Below are 12528 nucleotides of genomic sequence, written 5' to 3'. Positions count from 1 at the left end.
CTGGTGTTGGACACTTCACAGTCAAATATAACAAATAGTTTGTTCCAAGGCACTGCTTCCCTGATGAAAATTTCTTCTTCTCCTGGAGTGCTAGTTGACATTTTGCTGTGTGTAAAACCTGTTGTTTTGGGGGAGTTCTTTATGTAGTTGAAATCTGCTCTTACATATCCCCTTCCCGGTCTTCCCCTCTGCAGGTAAATTTTTTTTTCTTTCTTTTTTTTTTTTTTTTTTTTTTCCCCATCAAGTGTTGTACTGTGAGAGATTTTCCTGAATGTTCTGCCAAGGTATGGAACTCAGAACCAGCCACTCTGATCCAATAGGTGTATGGATTTTAAGTATGCAGCTAAGTATACTGTTCACCTTTCTTGCAGTAGTTTGCTTTTCCCCATCCATGGACAGCATGTGATTCTCCATATAACAAAGTGACAAATGTAGATACTACAGTAATTTGGGTCATCTGTTTAATACAAATACATTTTTTTTCCACAACAATAAGCAGATATATTACTTTTTTTCCCCTTCTGTCTTTCAGTACACATTCACCCACAAGAACATACAATTTTTCTTTTTCAAAAGAGAGGGAGTTAAACAAGTAACACAAACTCTAGTTCCAGATATTATACAGAGTAAAATATTTTCATCATAGAGTAAGTTTTGTTGCATTATTAGAAATTATAAATAGTTTGTTCTGGTAATGGGAATTACTAATTTTTTTTTACATAACAAAAATAAACACTGCCTTCAGATACAGCAGTGTGTGAATGGCACAATTGGATTAGTTGTGAATCTTTGTAATGCTAATGATAGTCAAAAGTGGTATGTTTATGCCAGTTTGAAAAAAACTTCATAATGCTTTTAACATAAAACAGGAAAAGCAACATGCATGCTCACAGTATCTTGTTTGAAATACCTGATCTGATCTGACATCATAATGACTTCTAACCACCTTCTGAAAACTGCACAAACTGGAATGCTGATTGCCCTCCTTCCTGCAATAGCAGCTCAGAGCAAGGTTCTGTCCATGTGGGTTAGCCAGGCTGAAGTCCACTGTGTTCATGTTTGCCTGAGATGCCTTGTGAATACATGGCAGTTTGATAATGGATCTTATTCTGTTATAATGGTGTCATTTAAATGTCTTAGAAGTATCTTAAAAACTTTCAGTATACTGTTTTTGCAGGGATAGAGTCCTGTGGTCATTAAATTAATACAGAAAATTGTGCTTTGTGTGGGAATAAAAATACATTAGTTCAGCAGCTGCCTATGGTCTGTATTCATCCACTTTCCCTATCCATGCACACCGCTTGAGGCATGCTTGGTGTCAACAGCTCCGTGGCCCTCTAGAAAAGGAACCACCCTGCTTCAGAAAACAAGTTCCAAAATCCTGCCATGAAATCCCTGAAAGCTCTAGAATATTCATGCAGCACCTGAAAAAAGGAATATACAGGCTAAAACTGTAATGGCTTTAAAAAGGGTTAAAGATAGCCTCAAGCTCGCTGTTAACTCTCTTGCTGCTGTCTTGTCTGTCTGTTCTGGCAGGCACTGTCCTCCTCTTGCTCCTTTTCCTGATTTCCAAATCATATTTCAAAGGGAGAGGAGGAATTTCAACTCAAGTATCTCCATTTTATACTACATTAACTAACTGTAGGATCAGTTGTACATGTAATTTGAGAATGAATGTCAAAATAGTGTTTTGAAGTTACTGGTATAAAATGCCTTTTGCAAAGTGTCTGTTCTATTGCTGACTCTTCAGTGTATTTCAGAAAATGGACAGTAATCTTGCCGGGTGCTATAGATCTGCTTTCAGAAGCCTTGGGTATTTTATATTTGAATTTAAATTTTTTACTTGTGCATGAATAAAACAGTGTGATGATCCCAGTGAACAGTCAAAAGAGGGGATAAAATACTTTCGGTAGGGTTACGATAGAGCAAGTTGTGTTTTTATTTTGAAGTAGGGAAACTCCCACACTTAGTAAAAGAAACTTTCTGATTACTTTAAGAAAGATTTATCTTCCATAATAATGTTCTTTGACAATTTTGCTGCTATTCATCAAGTTTTATTGTACACATGACTCCAAACCTTTAGATGCAGCTACTAATTTTAAGTGTTTACCTTCAGATACAATGAAATTTACTTATTAAGTAAGAAATTTTGCACTTTTAGGCAAAACTGGGTCTTTGCACAATATCTTAACCAGGTATGGTTAGTGAGGTATTCCTTACTACTGATACAGTTTTCTGAAGACCTTCTGGAGCTCCTCCACAATTATAGACAGAGAAATGATTTAGTTAGTATTGTATGTAATATCAAATAAGAAGCTGCTACAATTCAATATGTAATTGTACAACTGGAAAAGTTACATTTTATGTGAAAAAGGGGCATGAAACTATGTGGAAAAATACATGTATCCAGCTCACATGGATTATTTTAGATGAAATATGTACTATGCCTATTCAACGCACCAGTATTTTGTGTCTAACCAGATGACAGTCACTTACTCACTGCCAAACTGCATGAGCAATTCCATGTACAAAATAACATAATGATCTGATAAAAGACACGTTCCTTGCTAATACTGCTACTTCCAGCATTCCCTGAGCCTTAAGCCCATAAACACATTCAGAAAGGAATGTGTAATATATAAACTCCAATACAATTTAGGCCCAGCACCCTGGATATTTGCAAGAATGGGATGATTCTGTTAATTAACTGTAGACATTTGAGTATGTAAAGAGGAAATTTACCATCAGAAACTGCAAGGCTTCTTTAGAAGACTAAGTCACTGTAATTACAGCAGGTTTCCCCCTGTGAGTGAACCTTTGTGCTCCTATCCTCTTTACTCTCCTTTCTTTGCTTGCTTGTATTTTCTTCTTCACCTAAATAACGATAAAAAAAGAATCACAACTTTTTTTAAACATACACTATGTTCAGGCCCAGACTTGTCCACGCCGGTACACAGGTGCCTTCAAGACAGTATTTCTTGTCGTATCCTGATGGTAAACATCACAGGTATGAGAAGTGAATCACAAATTGGTTCTTTATGTTATAATTCCCCCCTGTTGGACGCAATATATATCTACATTCATTTAGCTATTGCACCCTTTAATTGCTATTCCACACTTCATTTTTATATGAGAATCCTCAAAACACGAAGTTAACAAACTGAACTGTTGAATGTCTAACACTGCATGTTTACCTGTACAGAGGGAACCATTGATACATTTTTTCAATCTAGAAAGATAAAAACTAACATTTCAGAGAAGGAGATAAAATCTAATGTTCTCATAAGATACACCAAGTATATTTCTATTACATCTACATTTCTGCATCATGGATCTTAAAATATAAAAACCAAAAATGGCTTCCATCTTCCTTATGTCTCAACCTTTCCCAGACCTTTGATAACCTGCAAATTTACTTTTGTAATGATTCTGTAGTAAGCTTGCATTTTTTTTGCAATTTATAGTTCTGTCTCAAAGACTTTATTTATTCAATTAATGTCTAATTCATTCTTGCAAAGTAAAAATAAAAAGCTGAGCTGCTGTTCTAAATGCATGTTTACACATTCCTCCCCTTATTTTGCTGACAGCTATGCTTTAAAAAATATCTGTAGCTTCATAGACATATGAGATCGTAATTGCTTAGTTTAAAAAATTCAGGTATATTAAAACAACATTACCCCTCAAACATTTCCAATGTCTGTAGCTGCCCAAAGGTTCAGGCTCCACTGCACTCACATGAAGGTGCATTACTGTGTGAGCCTCAGAGTGAGTGCCTGTGATACAGCTCTCTAGCCTTCAATTCAGGTAATGTATATAACTTGAACATCACTCTTTTTGGAGTGTATCTTTAAAAAGATAAATAGCAAATACAAATTGGTAGTAGTAAACAGATTAAAGGTTTCTTTTTGCTTCCTGTAAACAAAATGCTTATATCAGGTCTGTTCTATTTTCCCAGCCATCCAATTCAAGAAAAGAAAGAAAAGAAAGAAAGAAAAAAAAAGTAGTCATCATGTTGTTTGGCATTGTCTGTAAAACCTGTTCTCTCTATTGCAACTTTCTACACTTCCACTTCACTACACTTGCTGACTAGCTGAGAAACTACTTCACAAACGGTTACATTCCATACAGTAAACAAGTTGCTTTGCTGGATCCATTTTCCTTATTGGGTTTTTTGTTTTGTTTTGTTTTTAACTGAAAAAACACACAGTCATTCCTACTCTTTTAGCATTTGTAGTGAAGAAAACACTACACCTTCGTCTCCAAGAAAGAAACAATGCTGTCTCTGTCAAACTGGCATCACCTCAGAGGACAGTTCTTCAGCTGCTGGCTGAGAGTTTGTACCTGTTTGTGCTACTGGCAATACCACTGCGTCCTTGACATCTGAGGTCTGAGGACTTGAAGGGTTCTTCTCTTCCATTTTTTTTATGGTTTCTGGGCAGTTCTGAACAAAGATCACTCTGTTGTAGGCTTTTAACCTGCGCCACAGCTGAACATAAACCTTGCACTGCACATACATGAAGACCAGGCCTCCTGTGAATCCAATGGCCACCACAACGAGTTTTGTCCAAAATGGCCATTCAAGGACACCTGTAATGTAAAATGCTTGTATTTGTTACCATTGCTATAAAATGCATATCAAGTACTGAATATCAATAAAAATATGAGTGTCCAGATGTGTACACGCTGTTGTGGCTCAAGGAGAACACAGCAGCTGTTTCCTGTCCCAGAGGCCAGCCAAGAAACTACACCTGCCCCCCTTGAAGAAATTCAAGGCCACTCTCATGGAATAAACATACTACTTGATATAATAAAAGCCAAACCAAGACAATTTACTGTTTTTCAATAATATTCCCAGATCCAATAGCAAAAATACAAATACAAAACTGAGATAGCAGTATACCTAGAAATACTATGCACATCTTCAACAATTAATTTTTTTTAATCATGTTGGAAGCACAACACTCTATAGTGTATAAAGCACCTGGAACATGAAAAATTACAGTATTATTACCTGGTCCTAGCTTAATAGTGAAGCTAGTTATAATTAAAAAAGCAGGTGGAAAAGGCTCTTATCTCCTGCATCACCTGCCTTAGTTGACTTCTGTTTCTTACTGCCTGTGCAGCCCCATCCCTGAACACAACTATATCAAAAAGCAAGACTTACTTTGTACTAAAAAAGTAACTTTACAGTTATTGGTGTAGCTGTTCTTACTTTTCTCGTTGCACTGGTCAATCACATTGATACTTACAGAAAAATATGTGGCTGCTAACAAAAGAAAGCTAGAGATGAGAGCATTTGAAACTGGTTGTGATTATATAAATAAAATCAAAATTATTTGCTTTGTCCTAAATGTGATTTTGAGAATTTAACAGAATAAATTAATGTTCTATTAGAGAGCCTTTTCCTCATTAAACTCATATCACTGCTTTTTTTCAAACATGCAGTAGCCTAAACATAAAGGAACAGCTACCAGCATTCCCATTATATTCTCATCACCTTAAAAACTTCAAATCCATACACAAGAGTCAGGCCTCTATCACTGCTTAATCTGTCAGTCTCAACAATCCAAACAGGCTTGTTGGTCCTATTTGGAAGGTCTTTGAATAACATTTTGCTCACTGTGTGCATTCAAGGCACCTGCAGATTCAACCACTGGTGATTTATAACAACAATTTGGCCATACTTGTGAATTTTACACAGGGAAGAAATTTTTGCCACAGTCAGGGAAGCAATCTGCATTCCTTTGGGACTCAGCAGAAGAGCTTCAGTGAGGAGCCAGTCTTGACTTGTAGGCCAGGTGAACTGGACTCCTCAAAAACCACATCTTTAATTTTAGCCATCTCAGTCTCACACAGCATTTCTTTTTGGACTTAAGTATCCCCTTTACTATTAAAACATGTAAAAACTAGGCTTTTAGTTAAAGCAAATAAATAGAGGAGAGAGAAGGGTTGGACTTGATGATCTCAGAGGTTCTTTCCAACCTGGATGATTCTGTGATTCTGTGTGATTCTGTTATTGCAAAAAGCACACAAAGTGTTTGAAGTAGCTGTTGTTTACTGTGACATGGTAACAGGTAAGTGTAAGTGATGCTGCAAGACCATTAATATTTCTTTTATAATTTGCAGCAAAATAAAGCATACAGAGACCATGTAAATCACTTTGTATCTCTCCAATCACTGTTACTCTGGTTATCTGAACTTGATAGGGACAAACCCTAATGTTTGTTATGCCTTTCTTCATTCCCCTGTTTCTGGGACAAAAGTAAGTGACAAATAATTCTTTGCTAAGATGTCATATTCAGCAATGTGGGGGTTGTTTGTTGGGTTTTGGTTTTTTTTTTCCTTTAACAACTGCTTTTCAAAAAACACAGTCTCTTTCTTGCCTTTCATTATGAAAACTGTATGGTTTGCATCTGACTAATCCCCATCAGAAGACAAGGACACTTAGAACCAGCAACTCACAGCTGGAGCACAGAGCTCAGAAGAAAGGCTGAACAAACAGCTCATCTTTCCTTTAGGGCTTCTTCCACCTCTTAGCTTAGGAAAGATGTTCTGCTGCTTCTTGAATTGTAATACAGGAAGCATAATTTTTTGCTTAACTGGTATGGCACAGTGAATTTCATACCTTTCAGTATATTCCAGGTTTGCCATATTTTCACAGAGTCAAGCTTTATTAGAAAAGCTCAGCTAAGTCTAGAACTCTCTTCAAGCAGAGCAAACTTATGTGACGCTTGATTCCCTACCACTAGCACTATATGTTATAGAACATTAAAAAAATACTTAAAATTCTCTTTTGTATAGCTCAGATTTACCAATTAAGTGGTTTACACTTTTATTTATTTTCAGCAAATGCTTTCATAAGAAAAAAACCCTTCAATTATTTTGAGATACACATTTTTAAAAGGAAATTTAAAAATTACACAATATTAACAAACAATGCTATAATTAGGGGCTTTCCATTTTCCTCCTTCTCAAAGCATTTTTATTAACATTTTTCCTCTAGTTTCACTGTCTTTTTCCCAGCATTTGCCTTTTAAAGAGAGATAATAAAAAGAGAAAAGCAAAATACATCTATGTTGCCCCTCTCCTACCTCCCTGAAATCCACATTTGATTCTCCCCTAGCCCCCCATGTAAATTTTGAGACCAAAGAATTCTCTTCACAAACACTTGTTTTTGCATGTTGTAAGTGGCTCCAAGGCATCTCTTTGTCCATTTTTAGTATGGAGAATCGTCCATTACATTTGGCAAGCACTGAATTCTATATAAATAATTTTTGAGCCTACCAGAATTAATGTGATTCTTATTCATCCTATATAAGAACAAAAATTCATGTTAGAGCTTTTGTTTTGTAAATTCAGCTAATCCACAGACATACCTTTCCCCTTTTTAATGAGTAGGGTGATGTAGTTGTACTCATAAATAGAAGTTCAAAGCCATTCCTAGTCCTGTCCCCAGGGCCAGTTTTCTCAGATGAAAACCAGGGTTACTCATTTAGAAAGAATGCAAAACAAGACTTCGTATTACACATTTGTCTGTGACTTACTGAGGCTTGTTACATATTTTCCTTTCATAGGCAAGAAGGCAAGCATTAGATGTATGATTAAATATTCATATAACTAGCAAGACAGAAAGCTCTACCTGTCTCATTCTGGTTTTATAACTTCAAAGCATAGCATAAAGCCAGAGACCTTTGTCCAGCTACTGTCTAATTCTTAAAGTCAATTCAGTTCAAAACTCCAAGCTTCTTGTCCTCTTCATCATGATAACATAAAATTAAGACCAAACTGACAGTTTTGAAATGGAAAACTATAGTTTCCACATGCAGTAAACACAATTCAGAAAGAAACCTGCTTATGTTATGCATGCATTTTGTTACATATGTCCAGCTGGGTTTTCAGCATTTGCACAGATGCAGGAGACTCCATGATCCCTCTGTTCCAGTGTTTAACCACCCTAACAATAAACACAACTGGGATAAGGACATTCACAGTTAATTTCTATTTGAAAGGGCACAGGAAGGCACAGGAAGGGCTTTCCATGCTACTTTGAGTCCCACATGAAGGACTAACAGAGCTGGGACACACTGTCTTGGAAGTTTGCATTAGGAAGGTTATTGATGAAAGGGCTCTATTGTGCTTTAGAACTGTGTTCCAGTTCTACTGGATAATATAAAGAAATTGCTGTTTTATGACCTAAAATTACACTGAGCTGTTTGAATTCAAGTCATCTTTTTGTCTGAGCTTTAGAAATATCTAGGTAATAGGAGATTAACCTAAGAAGAACCAGCAGGCTATTTAAACTGTTGTAATGATTGCATCAAGTAGAGGTCTCTCTGCAGGGGCATAAGCATAAGCTTTTAACACTGATGCATTCATTACTTCTCCATGAAATCATTTGACGTAGCCATGTATCAGTGAACTGTTACTTAAAAGAATCTCACGTCCATCCAGTGGATTATAAACCAGATTGAAGAAGATAAAAGATACTTACCATTATCATTGCCTTGTTTAATTTCCTCAGCAGTTCTATCAATTAAAACATACAATGACCAAACCACACAAGTAATTGCAATTACGTGGAATGTGACCGAACAAACTATTTTCCTCCTTTCGCTTGTTGTCATCTGCAGTTTCTCCCACTGAAATTTAAAAAAAAAGAAAAAAGAAAGGTAATGAAAAAACAAAATAAACCAAAACCAAAACAACTTGTAAAATTTTACCATAAACCAATTAGGTAATTCTGTGTCTTTCTGCCAAAAAAAAAAACCATGATGCAATTGAATTTGCTGATCCTTTCATGGTGATAATACACATCACAGTAGTATGTGCATTATCACTGTAAATGCACTACAATCTCATTCAGAGATGAAGGTTCTGTTTCTGTCTGCTAGCAAATGACATCTCAAATAATTTCATTGTGCTAAACAGAAGGTACACACCTCCCTTCAGGTAGTTGTAGAGAGCAGTAAGGTCTCCCCTCAGCCTCTTTTCCTCCAGGCTAAACATCCCCAGTTCCCTCAGGCACTCCTATTAAGACTTGTGCACCAGGTCCTTCACCAGCTCTGTTGCCCTTCTCTGGACACACTCCAGCAGCTCAGTTTCCTTCCTGTAGAGAGGAGCCCGAAACTCAACACAGCATTTGAGGTGCAGCCTCACCAGTGATGAGAACACTTCCTCACTCTTGCTGGCCACAATATTCTTGATACAAACCAGGACAGTGTTGGCCACCTGGGCACACTGCTGGCTCCTGTTCAGCCAGCTGTCAACCAACACCTCCAGGTCCTTTTCTACCTACAGAAACAATATAGTAAAGAGCTGTATCTTTATTTCAGCTTTACCTGATGCATACTTCTGGTGATGAGAGAAGAAAAAAATCCCAAACGTTAGCTTCACAGAGTCACAGAATCATCCAGGTTGGAAAGGACCTCTGAGATCATCAAGTCCAACCCTTGATCCACTACCACTGTGGTTCCCAGACCATGGCACTGAGTGCCACATTAGTCTCTTCTTAAAAGCCTCCAGAGATGGAGAATCTACCACCTTGAGTCCCTTCACAGCCTCGTTGCTCTTCTCTAGACCTGCTCCAGCACCTCAATCTCCTTCCTGAACTGAGGAGCCCAGAACTGGACACAGAACTCAAGCTGTGGCCTCACCAGCACTGAGTATAGGGGCAGAATCCCTTCCTGGACCTGTTGGCCACACTGTTCCTGATACAGGCCAGGATGTCATTGGCCTTCTTGGCCACCTGAGCACACTGCTGGCTCATCTTCAGCTTCCTGTCAGCTTATAATATTTAAACTATTCAGCTCAGTGTGACTCAGTCTAAGCTGCTTAAAATTAGAGGTAGTTCTGGAACAGCCTTCCCATAGAATATAAGTGTAAGAACTGCAAGTGCCTTGAGGATTAAAGTCTATAAACTTGAAAAGATTATTATGTGGAAATGGCTGTATAAGAGAGCAGTAAAACAGCCTCAGTGAGACAAGAAGGACCTTCCAGGAATATGTTTGTGAGTTATGGCACTAAATCTAAGCTTAAATTAAGGCTATTTTAAAACAAACTAGGAGATTCCCTGCATTTGAACAATGCAACACTTAAGGTAAGTTTTTTAATCCAGCTTGTAAATACTTTTTTTTTTTTTTAGCACTTCTTTAAAATAAAGTCCTTCTCAACTGAAATGCTGGTCTTTGAAAACAGATGAAAGAATATGACATTGAATAAGAATATGACAATTGAGGCAAATGCCTCAATTCCAATGAATAATCTCGCAGTCAGTTGCTACCATCAGATGAATGAAACAAGAACAAACCTCAATACCACAGTGCCACCTCCCTTCAGCCATGCTAACACAGGACCAAACAGCTCCAGCATCCCAGCCAGGATGGCAGAGCTGCTCTTCCACCTCCAGACACCTTTTGTACCCTCCTAATAGATTAATGATGTCAGGGCTGGATCAAAAAAACTGGCAAGTTCAGAGCACTGAGGTGGTATCACTGTACTTCAAATGTTTGGTTTCAGTTTTCTGATTTGTGATTTTTTTTTTGTCACCTGTTTTGGGTTTTTTTGTTTTGGTTTTTTTGTTTTGTTTTTTTTTTTCTTTTTGTTTGTTTGTTTGTTGTTTGTTTTGTTTTGTTTCTTTTGGAGAAATAACAGATTTTCAAAAATTATGGCTAGCGTTGGAGGCAGCCTTTAAGTTACACAGTAATCTGAACCAACACAGCTTTTCTTTCTAGTCTGAACACTATTTGCTGTTTGGTCACATTTCCACAGAACACAAGTGAAGTAAAAGATGAGGAACAGCAATGTCACCAAGAGGGTGACAGAACTCTGAGAAATACATATTAGACCAAACAAATTTCAATCTTTAATGGCAGTCAAAGCTTGCAGGTTTCAGAGCTGTTGTCTGAAAACACAATTTCTGGAGCATTTTCTAAGTCCTTGACAGAATTTTACAAACACAAGACTTAAATAACCATTTAGAAGAACTGAAATATTTCTCAAATAATAGGGGAAGGGACAGAGCTAGCAGTTTTGAAAAGAAAAGAATGTATAAAACAAAAAACCAGAACCTTCTGTTCATTTTAATTCCTGGAGGCAGTATTCAGTAGTCAGGCCTGACAGACTGTGGCTTTGTCAGCACAGTCTTATCATAGCATTATAGTCAGTCACAAGGTTACATGGCATTTGACCTGGAGACTTTCATCCTTTTTGCAGTGCAAATTTAATCCCAGCCTTGCAATAGGCTTTCTTTCCAAAGAAACAGTTGTCTTTGTCCATACAGAAGAAAGGATTTTAACTTAACTCTACACTTGGCTTTGGGTGCTTTGTGGGAAATCACTGCCAAACATAAAGAAGAATAAACTGGGGTTTCAAGCTGAAATTTTACCTCATCTCAACTCTGATGCTACACTTTCTGGTCTACTGGAGACAAAAGTCTGTGCTAAATTTTCATTGGAAACTTGTATTTTAATACTCCTAAGTTGCTCTAGAGACTGGAAAGAGAGAAAGAAATGGAAGAATGTTACAGCCCAAGAAGACATTTATATTGGCTTGCAAATTATTGAGTCACTAAACTATAGTTTATGCCCAGGCTCCTCTGAAGCACCCCTTTACATCTGATTGTCACCACCCACAGATTCCTTAATCTTGGTAGCTATACAAACAGACTGGACAGCATCATAGATGCAGATGGTTTCATGTCCTGCAAAGGCAAGCAATTGCATGAATATCACTATGTTTCACAGACTAGGTATGCTAAAACACTTCAGAACATCTAGCAGCCACAAGAATTTTTACACAAGTCACCAAACAAATCCACAGTGCAACAATATGTATCCTGAGAAGAAAGCCTGAAATACCCCTAACACTTTTTTTATTTTCTGAATAAGCTTTCTGTACATTACCATGTACTGTACTCTGCAAACCACTGGAGGGTGGTAGGAGACTGTCTACCTGCTTCAGAGTTTCCTACGGACAAGCAAGCCAGAATGAACTAAATGTCAAAAAAGGTGGATTGTAAATGTGATCAGAAACACTCCTCCCACTCCAACTTACAGCTACTTCTAAAACACAACGAGCACCTCAGTCTGAATTCATATGCTTCACAGGCAGAGAAGTTTGCAATAATTTTTAATTGGCAGCTGTAAAACAACACTTCTTGTGTTTTAGTTGTTTCTTGGATACTGATGTGCTCTGAAACTTGACGGGAGTGTTTACTGATTTCATAACACACTCTTGCAATTACAAAATGTAGTCATGAATCTTCTGTGGAAAGAAAAGAAAATTTAAAAAAGCAAAAAAACCCAAAAAGTCTGTTAACAGGGAACACTTAATCACATGTAGCAAACCACTTCCCTTTCCTGTCACATAGTCTGAGTGAATCCCTGATTTTTATTATAAAGGACCAAAATTTGCCTCTCTGCAGGACACTTCTGATTAAAGCTCAGTTTTATGCAAGAGACAGAGAATTTTTTTTAATATCCTCTGAAAACAGATTGTCTGCGGATGTGGGGGTGCTGCTTCATATTCCAG

The 12528-nt window shown here is 37.3% G+C and overlaps 1 protein-coding gene across 1 annotated transcript in view; it reads right to left on the bottom strand.

Annotated features, from left to right (window-relative positions):
• Positions 1-4144: 4144 nt before the first annotated feature.
• MARCHF1 (membrane associated ring-CH-type finger 1) overlaps positions 4145-12528 on the bottom strand; it is an 81463-nt gene continuing 73079 nt past the window's right edge. Inside the window, exons 5-6 of the mRNA XM_008493820.2 lie at positions 8492-8639; positions 4145-4587 (exon numbers count right to left, since the gene is read on the bottom strand). Coding sequence (XP_008492042.1) covers positions 4286-4587; positions 8492-8639 — 450 coding nt within the window. The 3' untranslated portion in view covers positions 4145-4285. The remainder of the gene's footprint in view (positions 4588-8491; positions 8640-12528) is intronic.

The sequence above is a fragment of the Calypte anna genome, chromosome 4A (genome assembly GCF_003957555.1).
Source record: "Calypte anna isolate BGI_N300 chromosome 4A, bCalAnn1_v1.p, whole genome shotgun sequence".
NCBI classification, from domain to species: domain Eukaryota; kingdom Metazoa; phylum Chordata; class Aves; order Apodiformes; family Trochilidae; genus Calypte; species Calypte anna.
This window is presented reverse-complemented; position numbering and strand designations above follow the sequence as displayed.